Here is a 21,454-nt window from a genome sequence, read left to right as displayed (position 1 = left end):
GAACTCTTTCCCATCAGTTTGCTACAAAAGGCATTTGTGCACTTGTGGGATCACTGTCGTAGATTGCTAAGGGGAAAATAATCAAAAGGAAAAGAGCCCCTTGCTCGCCTGTGACCTGAGAGATGGGGTCGCACGCGGGTCTGTGCAAGTTGGGTCGGTCCTGGGGGGTTGGCTGCTCACCGTCTGTAGAGCAGCCGCTGGTTCCGTCACTAGAACAGTATCGCATCTCGATTCTCTGTCTTCCCACTTCCAGCAGATTTGGATCAGGCAGGCGGGCTTTGCACGTGTAGCGAAATCGCTGCTCATAGTGGCCCCCGTTGTCCGAGATGTTGACGGGCGTCCAGGGCGTCCAGGGTGTGGTCTTCTTCAGCTCGGGGCACGGGTTGATATTGCAAGGCTGGTACTCCTGGGAGAGAAAGGGTGCGGCAGGTGCTTATCGTAGGGCATAAACTGGGTCCAGGGCTTCCTTCCCTTACTGAGAGACAGGCTCTCTAACACGTCACATCCTGACACCCACCGGCTACTCTACAAAGTGGAAAACACATTTTTGTTAAATTGGACATTTAAGAGGATGATCAGTGTTCAGGTCAACCACAGAAGGAATCTGCACAGGGGCGCCTGGGTGGCTCAGTCGGTTAAGCGTCCTACTCTTGATCTCGGCTTAGGTCACAATCTCAGATTGCCTAATGGAGCACACCCGGCTCTGCGCTAACAGCACGGAGCCTTCTTGTGTTCTCTCTCTCTCTCTCTCTCTGCTCCTCCTCTGCTCATGTTCTCTCTCTCCCTCTCTCAAAATAAATAAACTTTAAAACAAGACAAGGAATCTGCACAGTTTATCCTGTGTCAACAAGGAGAATGAGACAGTAAGTGTAACCGTACGTGAATAAGAATGGTGACCCCATAAAAACCATCTTCCGTCTTTCACCTGATAAATAACCAAAACTGCTCATTATTCCAATGTTAAGCTTAGCTTTTTTTTTTTTTTTAATTTCTTTTAACGTTTATTTATTTTTGAGACAGAGAGAGACAGAGCATGAATGGGGGAGGGTCAGAGAGAGGGAGACACAGAATCCGAAACAGGATCCAGGCTCTGAGCTGTCAGCACAGAGCCCGACGCAGGGCTCGAACTCACGGACCACGAGATCATGACCTGAGCCGAAGTCGGCCGCTTAACCGACTGAGCCACCCAGGCGCCCAGAGCTTAGCTTTTTTTTAAAAAAAAAAGCTTGAAGTTCAAATGATGGAACCAAAACTTTTCGTTTTTGGACAACATAATGCTCAATGAGATTTAATGAGTATCTTAAGCTCTGGGATCACAGATTCTAAGCATAAGAGTAGTGGAGTATTTATTTATCCAAATAAAATACACAATACGTAATAACTTCTTTGCAAAAATATGTTATTTATTTATTTACTTACTTATTGAGAGAGAGCACAAGTGGCGGAGGGGCAGAGAGAGAGGGGGACAGAGGATCTTAAGCAGGCTCTGCAATGACAGCACAGAGCCCTACGTGGGGCTCCAACTCATGAACTCTGAGATCATGACCTGAGCAAAAGTTGGACGCTTAACCAACTGAGCCACCCAGGCGCCCCTGTAATAACTTCCACTGTGTAAGTTTCACAGCATTTCCCTCGTTGATACAACCATGGTATTTCTGCTTCTCCTCCCTTCCCTCACTACCAGACATCTCCCTTGTAAGCACAGGCGGGGCGTCCCAGTCATTGAGTAGGGTACAGATGAAGGTCTGGCAAACGGGGCATGGGGTGGGGTGGTGGGGGTGGAATTCAGGACTCCAATTATTAAAATTCTTAAAGATTTATTTGTCAAGAATTCTAAACAGAAGAAGCGCCACATAGGAGGGGTACAGGGTTTGACCTTGGACACAGCACTACCTCAATGTTCTTCCATTTCACGATAAAGCAAGTTTCATTTAACGATACTTAATGCACCCAGTTATGACCATACTTTAAAAATCATTTTTATCAATGTTAAACATATACATAAAGTAAGTGTTAAATAGCCCTCGAAGCTTTCTTATGAAAAAGAGAACCACTCTATCTTTTCCCTGTATCTTTTTTTTTAATGTTTGTTTATTTTTGAGAGAGAGAGAGTAGGGGTGGGGCAGAGAGAGAGGGAGACACAGAATCTGAAGCAGGCTCCGGGCTCTGAGATGTCAGCACGAGCCGACACAGGGTTCGAACTCATGAACCGAGAGATCGTGACCTGAGCCGAAGTCGGACACTTAACCAACTGAGCCACCCAGGTGCCCCTCCCCCATACCTTTTAGTTGAGTATTTCCATATTTATCCCACAGATCTGACAACTAGAATATTCCAGGATTAGGCATTATCCATTCACTGTGCGCTACTGAAAAAAGAGGCTCTGGCCCTTTACTCCCTACCCCACCCTGGTGTCTGGAACATCCCCGTCTCCTGTTATCTGAATGCAGCTAGGCTGTAATTTTGGTTAGATCAAAATCCAGTGTTTTCACTTCCAACTTGGCGAATACCACCCACAACCGAGGGGGGTGGTACACTGACGGGTTGTTGCTTCTCATCCAGGTCCCTCACACACCAAGTGTGTTGGGGGCGGTTGTTTAGCTTCTAGGAATCCACCATTAATTCATCCCCCCTCCAGTCAGGGATTCCGGCCCAGGAAGACCTGTCTTTGTTGCTTCAGGCTTTGAAAGAATACTCCTTTAATATGACATCAGAGAGTTTCCGACAGGAGAGAGACTGGCCACGTGTGTCCACAAGGCCAGCTCGCTCTGGAAGCCTATTAAAACACCTATTTCGTCATGACTCAAATTGTTCTCACTGCTTTTCTTTACTCATAACCCATTTTTTAAAGAAGTTTAGAAGTGATACTCAGGAGTTCTTCGTGTCTGTGACATCATAGGCCTTCAGCAGAGAATCTGGAAAGTGCTTCTCTGATTTAATACCTTCTGGCCATCCCCCCCCCCACCGCCCCCCCAATGCTGGTCCTTCTCATCTCCACACCAACACACGGGAAGACAGATGACTTCATTTCCCTTTGTTTATAGCATCTTTTATCACGGTATTATTTGGATGCTGCTCCAAAATGAAAAAATAGCCCCAACGAATGCCATCAACCCAGCCATGTGAGAGACTAGATGGGACATGCGTGAGCCCTCTCGTTTTCTCTCGAGATGGAGGCCATAGGAGAGGAATACAATAAACCCTTGTCTGGGGTCTTCCAGGCTGACAGTGTGACAGCATTGCCATCCCCAAATTGAAAATGCCACACGCCACTGTCGTCCCCTTCATCACTCTGTGCCAGCCTGGCTGGGCAAGTGTCCGGGGCTCCTTGCTGAAACGGACTCAGCACATATGTGGTTTATGGACCCCTGCTTAAAAAAATGCAGGTCTTTAAGCCTTAGTAAGTTCGACGTCACCTATAAAACAGTAAGATCCCGGGGCGCCTGGGTGGCTCAGTCGGTTAAACGGCCGACTTCGGCCCAGGTCATGATCTCGCGGTCCGTGAGTTTGAGCCCCACGTCGGGCTCTGTGCTAACAGCTCAGAGCCTGGAGCCTGTTTCGGATTCTGTGTCTCCCTCTCTCTGACCCTCCGCCGTTCATGCTTTGTCTCTCTCTGTCTCAAAAATAAATAAACGCTAAAAAAAAAAAAAAAAAAAGTAAGATCCCACATCTTAATAAACAAATATACAGGAGGCTCCCAATAACTCTTAGCTTCTGTACACTAGATATTTTATATTTCCTATGGAGGTGAAGTTTCCTTTTTGAAATATGTGACTAGCAAATATATTCAAAAGCTGGGCCAAGTAGCTGAGTTGGTCTCTGTGTGCTGGTGACATATTGAGCGGGGCAGGGGGGTCATGTGCGCCAGGGGTGGCCCCAGCTCCAGAATAAAGATCAATTCGAGCTTCTTAGACCTGATCTCTGATAACCAAGTTTGTTCTTCTGTTCGTTGTCTCTTCATCGTACACAGTCTACCATGAGACTCAGAACTTCTCTTTCCACCTGCTTTTTGAGGTTTGATTATGATGCACTCATTTAACATATAGAATTACGACGTGCCAAGAAATAGTATGACCAATCAGTTTTATATTAATGGCCAAAATTATAAAGTGATTGGATTCAAGGGGGAGTAGTTCTATGGTTCAGCTGAATATGCGCACTATGATTGGCTGAGGAACCCCGACAGTAACTACCCGACCCTGAACGGGATGTGAACAGCCTTACATTTGATGCTAAAAATAGAAATTGTTTTCCAAGACGTTTCAGGGAGCTAATGACTATTACTTGCCACATAGGATTCTTGATATTCTGGTGGAAATCATCAGGTAACAATGGTTACTAAAATCAATCCCGCTTCTGGGTATATATCTGAAGAAACTGAAATCAGGGTCTTAGAGTGATGTCTACACTCCCATGTCTATTGCAGCATTACTCAAAGTAGCCAAGATATGGAGACAAACTAAGTGTGCAGCAAAGATGGATGGATACGTAAGATGTGGTATGCTGGGTGAACAGAATATGTAATATACAATACAATGGATAATACACAATATATACTATAATATATACTATTATGTAGACATAAAACGGAAGGGACTGTCCCCATATAGCCAGGCTTTTATGCCTCAGGTTAGATTATTTGGGTCTTATGAGGTTCTCAAGGCTTATGGCCAGTGATAAAAGTTATCACTGGATAGACTTCATCCTAGAACATTCTATGGCCTTTATTAAGAACAAAGGAGGAACACAGTTACTAGGTTGTCAGCCATCCTATATTTAAATCTAATTCTTCTATAGACATACACAGGCAGTGTCATGATACTCCAGGCAACATGTGAAGGAACATAGATCCGAAGCTTGAAGGTCTTCTCCACGTTCTCCCATGACAAACCTCTCATGTGTATGTCACAAGGTGGTCATGAGGGTCAACTGAAACCATTATGCAAACGCCCTGTAAACCACAGGAAGCTATACGAATGTAAGATATTGTTATTACTCTATGGGGAGGCCAAAGTCTAACATGGATATTCTGTCCCATTTCACTTTTCTTGACTCCAAGCCACTGAGAAAGTCCTCAAGCAAAGAACTGATCCAAAACCTGAGTGTTGCTTTCTCTTTATCTCACCAAATGGTTTGGCCCAATATTACCACTTAGAACGGAGATCTCTTATTTGGTCCCTGAAAACTCCCTGCAATAAGGCTAAAGAAAGAGCAAATGATATTTTCTGTACAAAGAGAAGAAAGAGCAGATGCGAATATTCAGAGGGGACTCTCTCTTGCCACAGTTTAGCTTAGGCCCTCAGAAAATATTTGTTGATGTAGCTCCTTCAATTCCACTACCGTTGGCCAGTGTTCACAGCGATATCATAAACTTTAAGGGCGGTAATGTCAGCAAAGCCTCATCGAATAACAGCAAGTATGTTTGGGGAGAAAGTTGCTCTACCCGGCACCTAGCTTTCGGCACCTCTGAGAGAAGAAGCCAGAGAGAGCAAGCTGGACCGCAGAACAAGCTGGACCACTTAAGCAAATGGTCGGTCGTGACTGAATCGATATTCTGAAGCCTCGTGGAGAAGGAAACAGTGCATAAGAGCCTTGTTTGGAGTCAAAACTCCTGGGCAACAATGATCTTCGGAAAACAAAATCCACCATTTTCTTTTTTCTTTTTTAATGTTTATTTATTTTTGAGACAGAGAGAGACAGAGCATGAACGGGGGAGAGTTAGAGAGAGAGGGAGACACAGAATCCAAAGCAGGCTCCAGGCTCTGAACTGTCGGCACAGAGCCTGACGCAGGGTTTGAACTCATGGACTGTGAGATCATGACCTGAGCTGAAGTCAGACGCTTAACCGACTGAGCCACCCAGGCGCCCCAAAATCCACCATTTTCAACAACTTGGATGGACCTTGAGGACATTATACTAAGTGAAATGAGTTGTACAGAGAAAGACAAATTCCGCATGATATCACTTCTATGTTGAATCTAAAAAGTACAGACTCAGGGTGCCTGGGTGACTCAGACAGTTAAGTGTCCGACTCCTGATTTCGGCTCAGGTCAGGATCTCACAGTTTCGTGGGTTGGAGCCCCACATCGGGCTCTGCACTGACCCTGCAGAGTCTGCTTGGGATTCTCTCTCTCTCTCTCTCTCTCTCTGCCCCTCCCCTCTTCATGCTCTCTCTGCCTCTCTCAAAATAAATACATTATTTTTAAAAATTATTAAAAAAATACAAAAATACAAAAGAGCAACATAGATATTGTGGTGATTGGAGAGATGGGTAAAATGGGGAGACACGCAAGGGTGCCAACTTCCAGTTATGAGGTTAACAAGTCTGGGGATCTAATGGATAACATGGCGATTATAGCTAATCACATTGTATCACATAACTGAAGGTGGCTAAGAAAGTAGATCTTAGACGTTCTCACCTCAAGACAGAAGTGGTAGCTATGTGATGGGATGGAGGCAGTAGTTTAATAGTATTATTTTTCAATAATAAACGTATCCCATCAACATGAGGTGCCTTTTAAACTTATACAAAGTTATGTTAGTTACTTCCGGAAAAAAAAAATAAAGCTGGAAAAACATAAAAATCAATAAAGGAAACAGTTGATGCAGCAAGGAAAAAACGTAAAGAAATGGTCAAGCACAACTAAGAAAAATAAATCAAGAATGCTTACTAAAGCAATATTACACAATTCTCTAGATATGTTCCCCCACGTACTCTCTATCCCAGTCAACACTGAAAGAACCATTCACTTAATGTCTAGGAGGCACCAACAGAAATGGGCCCTCCCACCTGAATCGGCTTTTTGGTCATTCAGGCCACCATCACCTCAGCCTTGGTTCAAAGAATCAAAGCATGAATGTCATGGAAGTTTGTCTATTTCTATGCCTGCTCCCACCAACACACGGGAAGTTTGTCGTGTTTACTTTATATTACCGATCTTACTAATTTATTTATTTTTTGGTGAGTGGATACACCATATTGATCAATTCACAAATAAGTCCATTCTGAGGGACTATGCATAAGTTTGCGGAACACCTTTCGGTGGTTAAGACGGGCTCTGTGTATTGCTGTTCATTTTTCCTTTGAAAAACACTACAATATCTATATTCCATAGGTTGAAAGCAAAATAGATGGTGACAATTCAAGCAAAATTTTGATAGCATATGCTCAGCCCAAAGTAAGAAAATTACCCTTAAAGTCATTTTATGAATAGCTGAAGATATGAACTAAATTTATTCTCATCTGGAATACGCACGGTTTTCATATGCATTTATCAAGTTCTCTTCCAGCAACGAAGGGTGTCTTGCTGAGACAGAAAGCCATTCTGCACAAAACAAATAAGGAAGAGATGCAGTCTGGCCTGCAAAGGGCCAAAGCACCCAAGCTTGTGCACAGCAGGAGGTCTGTGATCCCCGACCCCTGGGGCAAAGAGAACATAGATTGACGGGAAGTCCTGGAAATGAGCTGTATGGTACCCAGTAAGGAAGAGAAGTAAAAACGAGATGATGGAGTCAAAAGTCTGTGGCCACAGGATGACTTCTGCTTCTAACCAAAATGGAGTAACAGAAGTGGGATTAACCTTCTCACCAAAAAATAACTGAAAAATGTATGAAACAACAGTGCTTAAAACACTGGACACCAGGTAGTGAAGGACAGTGATTGCCAAGTGATGGGAAACATGAGGGAAGCCCCCCTACTGGCCCAGCCTACAACCTTGATGAGGTCTCCAGGCCGTGGTGGAGGAAGGAGAAGCCCAGGCACACAGATGAGGGATTGAGGAGACAAAGCTGAGAGGTGGAGGAAGCCAAAAGGCTGGGGTTCTCAGAAGGAGAGAGATGCACAATGAAAACTCCAGTATTATGCAGAGATCCCACCTCAAGTACTCAGGTGGGTACAAATCAGTGAACGCATGTGAGGAAACCACACGGGTGGGGAAAGACCCACCTGTAAGGATCGAAGGGAACAGAGTACATCACTCACACAGGGCCAGACATAGTGTTCGCTCCTCAGAGCAAGAGTGGACAATCTTACGATTCCCTGGGCATCCGTTAGAGTAGCAAGCAGGGTCTTGCCTCCTCAGTGGGAAAAATCACCCCAAACTCTGTTCTGATCTCAACAAATGAAGCCAAGAAAAAGCCAAATGATCATATTGGTTTCAAGTAACTTGATCATGTCCTAGAGGAGAGCATAATTTCAGGAACACAGAAGTGTCCCATACACAACAAGGAAAAAAAAATCACAATGCCTTGCACCTAATTTATAATGATCAGATACACAAGGAAGCTGCTGATAAACACAAGCTATTATGAGGCGAAAGACCAGTCAATGGACATTGGCACAGAAATGACACAGATGACACAATTTGTAGTCAAGAACATTAAAACAGTTATGATAACTGCATTTCATGTGTTCAAGAAGCTAGAAGCAAGACTGAACATGTGAAGCAGAGACACGAAATATTAAAAGAAGAAATAAACTCAACTACACACACCATTTCCAGGAACATGAAAAGGAGGGATCACATCTCAAGTCATTCTCAGGTTGACTTTGATATCAGAACCAGACAAAGACATTACAAGAAATGAAAACTACATGTGAATATGTCACATGAACTTAGATGCAAAAATTCTTGATGATATTTTAATAAAAAAAAACTCTAAACTGCATAAAAGGGTTATTTCTCAGGATTAAGTGGTAATGATGTCAGGCATGCAAGGTTGCATTAACATTTGACATGTGATCACTGTAATTCACCATTTATTAACAGTCTAGAAAGTAAACCTGTAAGATCATGTCAAAAGACGCAAATATATCACTTAATAAGATCCAACATTCATGCCATATAGGAACTCTCCAACAACTATGAAAATAAATAAATTTCCCACATCTGATAAAGGACATGTATTAAAAATATACAAAAGTGACACCTTACTTAATGGTTAAAGCCTGCGTGCTTTCTTACTAAGATCAGAAACAAGGCAAGGATATTTGCCTCTACCACTTCTAGTCAATTTTATACTGACAATTCTACTTTGTACAGCTAGGAAACAAAAAGAATTACAATTCATCTATAACGGAAAAAAAGAAGTAACTTTCTCTTTGTACACAAACATTGTGATTGTGTATGTAAAAAATACTGCAGAACCTACCATGAAGCTACCAGAAGTAACATTAATTTATCAAGGCTTCAGAATACAGGATCAATATAAAATATTAATTTCATTCCTATGTACTAGCAATGGGCAATCAGAAATTAAAAGAACGCCATTTACAGGTGCACTGGGTGGTTCAGTTGGTTAAACGTCAGACTTCGACTCAGGTCACGATCTTACGGTTCGTGGGTTCCAGCCCCACGTCAGGCTCTGTGCTGACAGCTCAGAGCCTGGAACCTGCTTCAGATTCTGTGTCTCCTTTTCTCTCTGCTTCTCTCTCTCTCTCTCTCTCTCTCTCTCTCAAAAATAAACATTAAAGAAATTTTAAAAAAAGAATGCCATTTACAGTAGCATCAAAATCATGAAACACTTGGAATACAGCTCACAAATTATGTCCGTGACTTGTACACTAAAGGAAACCAAATCCCCTAAATGATGCACCGAATCAATGCAATCTTAATCACAATTCTAGAAGGCTTTGGTGGGGGGAGGTAAAAATTGACAAGCTGGTTCTAAAATTCATACAGAAATAAAAAGTATCAGAATATTGAAAACACTTTGGGAAGGAAGAACAAAGCTGGAGGACTTCAACTTGACTTGAAGCCTCATAGAACTACAATAATCAACATGCCATGGTGTAAGGATCAAGATAGAACACTAAGCAAAGGAATTCGGCACTGGAAAGTCCAGAAATAGACTTGCATGTGGATAAATTATTCAGTTTTGATAAGGGAGCAAACGCAATTAAACCTCCATATGTGATAAGAAGACCTTTAACCAATAACTTGCTCCCCCTTTGATAATAAAGTCCAATGGCTCATAGACCAATCATCTAAGACCATAAAACTTCTACAAGAAAACCTAGAAGAATCCCTCTGTGAGCTTCGGTTTAGCAAAGATTTCCTAGCTACAATGCCAAAAGCATCACTCCTGTAAGAAAAACAATGACAATTTGAATTATTCAAAATCAAGAACTTCTGTTCTGGAACAGACACCATGAAGAGAAAGAGATGCGAGCCACACACTGAGAGAGAATATTTGCAAATCAAATCAAAGATTCATACCCATTACATATTTAAAAAGTGAAAATTCAACATTAAAAGAAAAGTTAATATAAAAATTGCCAAGTGATAGAAATAGACATCTCACAAGATTAGATAGATAGATGACCAAAAGAGCATATATAAAGATGCTCGACACCATTTGTTGGAAAAAAGGAACATTAAAACCATAAGGAAACCACCACACACCATTAGAATGGCTAAATTAATCACAAACCCCAAACCTGACATCAACGCTGGTGAGCTCACAGAGCACCAGGACCCCCTCTCTTACCCCGCTGCTAGAAATGTAAAATGGCACCCTCCCTTTGAAACCATCTGACGCCTTCCTAAAAGATTAAACATACACTTACCGTGTGACCTTGCCATCTTCTTCCCAGACATTTACCCAAGAGAAAAGAAAGTAGATGTCCACACAAATGCTGGTACACAAATATTCTTAAAAGCTTTCTTGGTGATAGCCCAAAAGAGAAACAACCCACATGTCTGTCAGCAGGTGACTATCGAAACAGATCGTCTTCTATCCAGATAATGGACTGTTCCTCAGCAGTAAGAAGAAACGGACTGTTGACGTATATGGCATAGAGGGATCTGAAAATAGTGCCCAGTGACAGAAGCCAGCAGGATGAGTGACACTGTATAATTCCATTCACGTAAAATGATGGAAAATGAAAACTGTGGAGTCAGAAAGACGAGTGGTTACCTGGGATGGGCGACGTGTAGGAAGGCAGGGCTGCAGAAAGGGAAGGAGGAAACTTGGAGGTTGACAGACATGTTCATTATCTTGCCAGTGTCAATGGTTTCACGGATGTGCACAGTTACCAAAACTTGTCAAATTTTATACTCAAACGTGCAGTGTATCATATGCCAACCGTGCCTCAAGAAAACAATTAAAAATGATATGTCCACGGAAAAACAAATCTCTTTCTAATAAATGGTGGTTACCTTGCTGGTGAGAAGAGATATTCAAAACCCATTGCGCTTAGACATACTTGCACACATTAAAATTACAGCTCTATTTTTTTCATAACATTCATGCTGGAGCACTGGCGACTGAAATGCTTTATAAATGCAGAATGTGCACTATTAAGCCCCAATTGCCCATCATATATGCCTGCGAAATGCTACTTTCTATCCATAGCCAATGTGGCCACTACCTGTTAAAGCCTATATATGCACACGTATCAACTGCATGTTATTATCACCTTATTTTCCTTATAATAAGTTTCTTTAACTGCAGTGCATTTTCATGCTGGTATGGGCTTTTGAACATGAAGGAGTTCAAGTCATCCTCCATGGCATCGAGAGAAGTTTTTGAATCACAGGATGGCTTGGTGGAAGACGAACTCAGCCCCAAGGTCAGCTTCTTATCGTCCAACCTTCCGCAAATCTGTAAACACTTGGAAAATGTCTTAGTGCATTCGGGCTGCTATAACAAAACACCACAGACTGGTTCAACAGAAATGTATTTCCCCCAGTTCTGGAGCCCGGGAGCCTAATGATAGAGGGTTAGCATGGTTGGGCGAGGGCCTTCTTCTGGGTCACAAACTTCTCTTTGTGTTCTCACATGGGGGAAGGGGTGAGCTCACTGGGTACAATTTTATAAGGACACCACTCCCATCCATGAGGGTTCCACCTTCATGACCTAATCACCCCCAATGGCCTCACCTCCTAATACCATCACTTGGGTATTAGGTTTTCAACGCACGAATTCGGAGGGAGGTGGGGGTGTGGGACCCAAACGTTCAACCTGTAAAACATATCCCAACGAGTACCAAATCAGGGGTTACGAAGATGATCTCAAAATCCTAAACACATTTTGGAATCCATCGTCTTGCTTTGGATTAGCTCACTGACCCAAAATAATATTCAGCACATTACCTAAATCTGTTTCACAGAAGGTGACAAGATTTGATACTCAAAGCTACATGTCTACACCAGCTACTCTGAAAAGGCTGAGAAATTAGAGATGTGTATGAATATTCCTGATTTCTTTCCATTATCATTACTAGTCATTACAGGCTCATTGAAATGAAATGGAAACTTTTTTTTAAATGTGCAAGTGACATGATAATGTGAGTATTTTAAAGTAGGAAATTCCACTGTTCCAAGTACCTGCTTGCATGTCAGTGGGCTTCCTCTGAGTTAGCCACAGTTCTATAAACCTTTACTGTACCAGCTGTTGGCATGGGGTCTCCCCAGCCCGTACGTTTCTCAAGGGTAAAGCCTGGGGTCGATGTAACTTTCACCCTCACTGGGTGACTGGCGCCATCATTGGCTCTAACGGGGGAGAGGACTGGGCTGAACATCTCAGGGGCTTTCAAATGGGTGCATTCACTTTCAACAAATGGTCATCCCAAGTGTTTTTTTCTTTTCTTCTCTTTTCTTTTTTTAAGCACGGAAAAGCAAGCAAATATTCCTCTGCTGTCTTACTAAAAAAGATAAGTGTTTGTGTACGTGTTAGATTATATATGTGTGTACATATATAAAAATGGAGCTGGCTTTCCCCCTTACTTATTATTTTAGGCATTCTTTTTTATAACACAGTAGAAAGCCCAAGAGAATAAGAAAACCAGCGCTGTCGTTGGAAATCTTTATTATAGAGGCTGTGATTTGTGGGCACTCTATAAACTTACATCTCAAATGAGAAGATCCATTTATTTATTTTATTCTCTCACTAGAATGCCTTTAAATTCGTAGTCTCTGAGAGTGAACATCAAAAATTCAGACAGCTTTTTTTTTTTTTTTTCGGCAAATACTGTGCAATGAGAGGAAAAACTACTTTTAGCTAGAAGTGAAAACCTATCATCGGGGGAAATGTTTCCTTCCCAACTCGACAACTGAAATGGGTGACCTTGAGCAAAGGAGCCCACCCTTTCCTTCCACCCCTCCGCTTTTGCTGTAACACCTGCTATCTGCTTATTCACTTGGCAAAAATTCCTAAAGATATCTTACAAAGATCCCGAGCACTCAGTTCTCCTGTGCATTTCATCAGACGTGCAGGATTGTATCTTCGGGCCCCTGAGGAGAGTTGTCCTACTTGAAGGCTTAGGAACAGTTGGTCTGTTTTCCATTAGTCACCTGTACCCTGACACCTTGATTATGGTACAGCTATGATCTTAAGAGTACTGTGACAGCAAGCACCCCAAATCTCCATCACCTGGGTGTCATGCCCTGTGCAATGCCCTCCCCATGAACGTGGCTGGGTCTTGGGAAGATGATAGCTTTGTGGCTCTCTTGATGAGATTCCTCCTAATCTAAGACTTCCTTGTAGGGGACAGTAGAGAGATTGTCCTGCTGGCTTTGAAGAAGGTAGCTGCCATGCTGTGAGGGGGAATGTGGCTGGGACTTAACAATGTCCTCCAGCCAAAAGCCAGAACGAAAATGAGGATCTCAGTCTCCAAACTGCAAGGAACTAAATTCTACAAACAACCAGAGAGTCTGAAAGAGGCCCCCAAGCCTTGTAAATGTTTGCAGCTCTTGATTTCAACCTGCAACTCTGAGCAGTGGAGCTGGTTAAACTGGGCCCAGACTTCCCTCCCAAGGAACTGTGGCATAATTAATTGTGCTGATTTAAGCCACTAAATTGGTGCTCATTTGTTACACAGCAACAGAAAACTAACACACACTTATGTAATTATACGTTTGTTATTTGTACATAAGAGGGAATCTATTCCATGACCTGCCTTTTTTCTAATATGCCAAGGATTCAATGTAATAGACAATTCAAATGAAGTTGACTTTTCTTATCTCCAGCCTCTTAATCTGGTCTCCCTTGGGCAAAAAGATGAAAGGATTGGATTCCTTCATGGAAAACTCATTATCTTCCTCCCATGATCTTCCAATTCTTTCTAATGAGAAAGTTTTGGCTAAAAATTTTAAAAAAGTGACCATTACTTATTATTAATAACACCTAGGAAAGTCAAGGTATTAATGAGAGACCTACAGATTATCTACTAAGGTTGAGGTTGGTTGTTACAATTCATGTCTTATTAAAGATGCCCAAGACCACCCAGAGTCAATTTTTAAAATTTAGTTTTACAGAATAGTGACAATATACACGTGTTGACAATCAAATTGTACTTCAACTTCACCAGTTTCACTAAAGCTGTAGATTTAATGGAAATCCACTATGCTTGACTGAAATATATTGGGTTAATGCCTTTTTCTTTAAGGACACAAGCAGAATTTAAAATGGCGTTGTATTCATTCCACAAACGAGCTTTCCCTCGAGTGTGTCTCAGTGGGATGCGGACAGGTGCCACCGAGACAGGCATCTGTTGCCAGGAAGGAGAGAAGCCATGGGTTCAACATAGTTAAATGGGGTTTCTTCAAACCAGGAGTGATCAGAGCTCGTTTTAGGGAACTGAACGAGACAGCACATTGGCAAACGCTGTCGGGGAGGAAGGTAGCTGGAACCACAAAAGTTCTCAAAGGTGAGAACAATTTCATTGTTTATGACTGATTCTACAATCGACATCACTCATTCAAAACTGAAAATAGGGTGTATCATACGACTTATATGAGTCACCCCTCTCCTGCCAAACGTAACGAGGATTGGAAAGATTGCGGATGGAGTCTTATGTTCATTAAACCCTTAGCCCATTTGACTCCATGTTTGAATAGGGAAAGCCGTCTAAAATATCCCCTTCCTTCAAGACTATTGGTGGGTGGCTTTCCAGTGAGCTCATGATGTAGAGGGAGCTGGCACGTCAGTAGTCATGCTTCTCAAGCAATTTCTTTTCTGAGTTTATTCATACGTGGGCTGGTCAGTTCTTACCGGGAAAGCCTCTTCACTCCCAAGTTTCCTGTGTGATAATCAGGAGAGGCCACCAGCTCCATCCAGCGGGCCTATTCCCTTCAGTCCCTTAAACTAGCACTTCAGCTAGAAACATATTGTCATGATTTGGGAATGTTAATGAGGTAATGTGTTTACAGCGGTTATCAGTGAGCCTGGCACGGGGGGCATCTTTAGTCTGCACAGAGGCCTGGGAATGAAGACGGAAAGCAGAACATGAAAATAGCAGGGGATCTCCAGGGGCGCCTGGGTGGCTCAGTTGGTTAAGCACCGGGCTCTTGATTTCGGGTCAGGTCACGATCTCACGGTATGTGAGATGGTGCCCGGCCTCAGGCTCCGTTGGTCAGAATACAGAACATGAAAATATTAGAGGAGCTCCAAAGTTGGTCACTAGCCATCTTGAGAAGTCGTCCTTTCTCAGAGCAGACGTGGCCACAATAACCCATAACTGTCCCAGCCAAGTCACGCTCAGGGGAATGGATTTCTCTAACTGGTAAAACAAGTTTCAATCTAACTTCCATCCAACTTTCCATGCATATGTATCATTTCACTCCCTCTGTAATGTGATCATCTAGTGGAAAAGTTTCTTCCAAATTTGCTCTTATCTGCGTTTACATAAAGCTGGCTTTTAATCAGTTCGTGTTCCTTAAATAATCAGCTAAGATTTCATGCTCTAAAAACTAGTAATGAGAACACTCGTTTAATCTAAAACCCTCACATCATGAATGATATATTTGGAACATTCACTGCTATGGCCAAAGCCCTTCTGTCATTTTATCTCACCAGTATGGGAACAGTTAGAACTCTTGGGTGTTGCGGCTTTCCAACCTGGGATCCCATCATTAATGGGTCCGGGAAACAGAAAACATGTTTTATCAGCATCTTTTGCTGATAATTTAAATCACAAGGGACTGCATTTTTTTTTTCTCTTCTTTTGGCCAATTTACTGTGGGAGAATAATTAATTCCTCAAATAAAGATCCTTAAATGACTTTCATTTTATAATTCAGATGGTTTAATTAGATTCCTGTTACCTCCTGACTATTTCCTGCCAGAACTTATGGTTAATGACCTAAATATCTTAAACCAAACATTTATAACATTTATATTTTTGAAATGAAGGGTCACAGTAATATTGCCCAAATGACATTTTCAACTAAGAACATAGTTATGAAAATAGAAGTATCATGTTATTCATCCATCCATCCATCCGCTCATCCATTCATCCATCTCTCAAAAATCACTGTCGGAGCAGTTAGTTACACCACATGCTAAGCTACGTCTTCAGGATTTCAGATGTTAGCAGTGAAAATGAACAGAGGGGGTCCAAAGGAGACATGTAGGATTATACTCCCACACCAACTATGGGTCACGGGAGTTTACATGCAGCAGAAACTAACCAGAAATCACACAAGCATCTAGTAACTAAAGGCAGTGTGGTCAGTCCCACGGGCCACTCAGCGTGAGATTCTGCGTGGGATTCCGCGTCGGACTGACTAGTCTCATCCTAAGGGTGCCGGCCTCGCAACCACAGCACCAGACGAGGGATGCACTCAACGCTCTAGTTGCCTTGAGCAACCAATTCTGGCTAAATTACCCATGTCTTCATGCTATAATGTCACTACTGATACAAAACAAAATGAAAACTCAAATGCAATCTTAGCTACTCGAAGAAAAGTTTCAAGTCTTGATCAGAGAAAATAAAAAGATCCACTAGTTGAAAAAGTTGTCAAAATATTGGGTATTTGTCCTTATTTTTTTTCTTAATACGGTTAAAAGTTTTTGTGCCCCAGTTTTATAAATGTTCAAAATATATGCACAGGGTCCCTACAGTAATCCTAATGAAAAGAGTAAAGTGCTAGGAGGGCCTGTCCAGGACATGTGGCCACAATTGATGGCCGCTTTCATACCAAGACCTGCTTCCATTCCAAGACCCAAGGCCTGGGTGGGTTCTCTGTCCTCCATCATTGTTCTATTGCTTTTCCTCTCAAAGCTGGGAGCGGTATTAACAAGAAGCCTGCCAGTGTCCCAGCGAAAGAGATGCATTTCCAATCTGAGGATAAAAGCCTTGTCCTTTCCTGCTAGAATCACCATCCTAGTTCAGTAATATAATTATACAGTGGCTTTAATATGATCTTTCCCAACTAAACTATCACAAAAGTGAATATTCTGTCTAAATGAAGCGACAACATCATAAGACAATCATTTGTCTATGGCCGCTGTTTGATAGATTCATTTCTAAGATTTATAACTTTGTCTCTCAGATCTTAATTTAATGACTTAGTGATTTCTTAGGGGCTATAATTAAATCTACTTATTACTGACAATACCACTGATGGAGTACATTCTCTCTCTCTCTCTCTCTTTCTTTTTAACCACAGCCAAAAAACATTTCTTGCATCTACTTTTTTGTTGGTGTTATTGTCTATAACCTAAGTTTTAGGCCACAATTCTGCTACTTTATGCCCCACTTCTCATGAGTTTGTCTCTAATTCCATCTCTGTGACAGTGTGGACAAGAGAAGATCAAGCCTATTTGAGCAGGGATCAAGAGAATATTAACACTTTGTTGGGGCACCTGGGCGGCTCAGTCAATTAAGTGACCGACTCTTGGTTTCGGCTCAGGTCATGATCTCACAGCGTGTGACTTCGAGCCCCACATCGGGTTGTGTGCTGACAGTGTGGAGCCTGCTTCGGATTCTCTCTCTCTCCCTGCCCGTCCCCCACTCACTCTCTCTGTCTCTTTCAAAATAAATAAATTGATTTAAAAAATTAAAAAAAAAAAAGACATTCCAAGGACAGAGTCTTCGCCACAAGGCTGGACAGCAAAATCCCTGTGTTTCTCCTGCTTCCTAAACCTGGCCTTGATCTTGGCCACTAGGTCTAATGTGGCCTATTTTCCCACAAACGAGGACTTCAGTGGGATTAAATATTCAAGATGTTGAAACCAAACTTACAAGGTAAACTTAAACATTTCTAGACTCGAATACACTTAACACATGGCAACGATATAAAACTTTATTAATCTGGAAGTTTCCTATAAAAAATAGCTGTCCAAATCAGTGTTTGAAGACTAAACAGCACTGTGGATTTTCATCTACTTAAATATGATGAGAAAATTATTCTGCTGTAAATTCCTAAATTATAAAATGCTGATTGGATCGTGGAGTGGGTAGACTCCCAAATCCATATTTCTAACCACAAGTATTTCTAACCACAAGTATCCTAATGCATGCCGCATATCCATTTCCTAGTTTTTAGCCATACAAACCTTTCCCTTTTTTTGACACTATATAAAATATAAAGACTTTTACGGGGCATAAATATATTTTATATGAAAATATAAAAACTCATGATGGGAGGTCACTTATTTGGAAGCTACTTGAAAGTTATCTGAACCAACAAATGCAGTTACAACTGTCTCATTCTAGAAGGTTGCTTCTTTAATAACGAGTGTTTCTTATTCAAAGCCATCTTTCATGCCTATGGAGAATGCCCCAGTTAAAATATTTAGAATTCTGTACTGTGGATAACTTTAAAATTCATTTTTCTATTCTAGGAGACATTGCAAAATTTAAGCAAGAATATTGACTTCTCTGTGCTTCAATTTCTATTCATTTAGGCAAAAAATTCTATAGGTTGGCAGAATAGAAATGTCTGCTCTCCCTAAACATTACTAAAGTATCTCTAAGTTGCTGAATTTTCTTACAAATATAAGTATACAGAAAAAGAAAATAAGTGATCCGTTAGGGTAAATGTAGACATCTGAGTTTTCTTTTACTGCGACAGGAATAACTTTAGTTTTCTTCTTTTTTAACATTCCTCAGTATTAAAGGTTAGTTGGCTTTACTGCTTGATGAGATGTCCTGATCCATGTTTCGACAAAACATGTGAGGCAGGGGAGAGAGATGTGAGGCTTGTCCACACACATGGACAGGCAAGAATGACATCAGCAGGTGGAAGCCGAAATATTATTATAATTAAGATAGAGCTACAGATATAATATCTATAATTCCATAAAACTGCAACCAAATTAGTATGCAAGGGGATTCTAGTGTAAGAGATTTTTTTTTTAACATTTATTTATTTTTGAGACAGAGAGAGACAGAGCATGAACAGGGGAGGGGCAGAGAGAGAGAGGGAGACACAGAATCGGAAGCAGGGCTCCAGGCTCTGAGCCATCAGCCCAGAGCCCGACGCAGGGCTCGAACTCACGGACCGCGAGATCGTGACCTGAGCTGAAGTCGGACGCTTAACCGACTGAGCCACCCAGGCGCCCCTAGTGTAATAGATTTTATACAGTGATTGGAACTGCCCACCCAGGACACGGAATCATCAGTGTTAATTGCATTTCTGTGGTTCCACGTTACCCAAAGTTAAAAGCCAAAGTCCCCAGCTTTCCAGGTACTCAGAAACTCAGGCCAACTGCCTTGTCCCAACCCCTCGGCCCTGTGATCTGTCTTGAGGACCCAGCAGCATACGCTGTGGTTTCAGGCCCCTACGCCTTTGCTGCTGCTGCCTTCCCTGTAAGATGCTATTCTCCTAAATTTACCTGAAAATACTACTCTCTCCTTGGTGCAACCACTACACCCTGCCTTGGAAAGTGACGGACGAAGGACGCAGAACACAATGACCTGTGTGTCAGCACAGGGGGCTCTCTAATAGACTGTGAGATTTGTGAAGAGGGGGCTACCTATTTCTCGTTTTCCCCTTCCTCGCCCCGCAGGGACACCTGTCATTTGTCACACAGCGGGTGCTCAGCCAGCATCGGACCTCCCAGCACCCCCTCAGTCACACATGGCACTAACGGGCTCTACACATCAGGAAATAGGACAGTACCTGGGATTCTTTTTGATAACTTTTCCTCACTGGTGTCCAAAATCTTTAGAAATACTGGTGAACCTTCAAACCAATCAATAACATACAGACAGGTAATGATCGAGTGGCTATGGTTCCAGTGAGACAGGGGCCAGGAGCCCACCCGGCCAAGCACCCCTACCCCATTGCCACCTGCTGGGGCTCAGTATGGTGCCATTTGCCAAACACAGCAATGAGTGAATGTCACCCTCCATCTAATGACCAGTCATTAACTCATAGTGTCTGACCTTCGAGACACAAGTAAGAGAGCCGGCAAGAATACTTGGGATTAATTATTTCTATCCCTGACCTTACAACTTTTAATCTTTTTGCCTTGTTACACCGAATCGCCTCTGATCTCCAGTAGAATAGTGAACACTGGCAGGGCTGACAGGAGTTCTTAGCTTTTTCTTGACTTTAATGGAAAAGCTTCTAATCTCTCACCACAGAGTATGATGATATTTGCTATAACATTTTAATAGGTATTCTTCAGGTTATGGTTCTCCTGGAAGGTTAAAGCAGCTCTCATCCACGCTGTGTTGACTTTTATTTTAACTATTATGAGTGAATGCTGGATTTCATCAAACATTTCTTCTGCATCTAGAGAAATGGTTGTAACATTGTCCGTTAATCTTCATAACATAAAATGTCTTATTTACTAGATTCCCCACTTGATCACTGTCATATCCTGAAGACGCACATATGCGTATAAGTGAAATGTAAATATTTACACAGGTATAATTTATATTTATACTTAAAGCCCGACGAACTGACATTGGACAAGAAGGTACAGTAGGCAGGTCACACGAAGATCCTGGCCGAGGGGGTGGGTGAGGGCTGAAATTCCACCCACATCCTCTCCTAAGCCATGAGCTTTGGCCCAGAGCCGTCTATACTTAGAGGAAGAGGCATGGTTCTTTCCATAAAAACGTACTGGCTGCCGGCCAAAACCTGGGCTGTGGTGCCGTGACCCCCAGAAGGGGAAACGTGCTCAGATTCACACAAAGGCACCTTCTAAGTGAGCGGCTATCCTGGCTCTCAACCATTTCGTCCTTTTTTTCCCTTTTCTTAACATTTGTTCGTTTTTGAGACACAGAGAGACACAGAGCATGGGTGGGGGAAGGGCAGAGAGACAGGGAGACACAGGATCCGAAGCAGGCTCCAGGCTCTGAGATGCCAGCACACAGCCCGACGTGGGGCTCGAACTCAGGGACCGCGAGATCATGACCTGACCTGAGGTCGGATGCTTAACTGACTCAGCCACCCAGGCTCTCAACCATTTCCAATCCTCAGAGCCGACACCATTTACCAAGCAGCTCAACCACTGGACGGGTCAGCCTGAGAGAAGTCGGGACAGAAGTCCTTGCTTTGAAACGCCCATGCGTCTCTGTCTACGCTCAGACTCCCCGCTACATGCGAGCTGGCACCACTAGCTATGTAACCTCCAGTGCCTTTCCTCCTCTCGGGGGGGGGGGGAGGGCTGAGAAAGGGTGCCCAAATGTTTAAGTGAGGGTGAGAGACATGGATAAGATATTGAAGAAATGACTCTTCTCTGCATGCACACCAACGAATATGAGGACAGTTTCG

At 42.5% G+C, this 21,454-nt stretch overlaps 1 protein-coding gene across 4 annotated transcripts in view; it reads right to left on the bottom strand.

Annotated features, from left to right (window-relative positions):
* The window catches only part of SEMA5A (semaphorin 5A), a 473,593-nt gene that overhangs the window by 24,257 nt on the left and 427,882 nt on the right, over positions 1 to 21,454 (bottom strand). For all 4 annotated transcript variants that reach the window (XM_042997660.1, XM_042997674.1, XM_042997671.1 and 1 more), the window contains one exon: positions 181 to 406. In XM_042997660.1, the coding sequence (XP_042853594.1) occupies positions 181 to 406 (226 nt within the window). The remainder of the gene's footprint in view (positions 1 to 180; positions 407 to 21,454) is intronic.

This window comes from Panthera tigris, chromosome A1 (assembly GCF_018350195.1).
Source record: "Panthera tigris isolate Pti1 chromosome A1, P.tigris_Pti1_mat1.1, whole genome shotgun sequence".
Lineage (NCBI taxonomy): Eukaryota > Metazoa > Chordata > Mammalia > Carnivora > Felidae > Panthera > Panthera tigris.
Note: the sequence above shows the minus strand (reverse complement) of the source record. Positions and strands in the feature narration are given on the sequence as shown.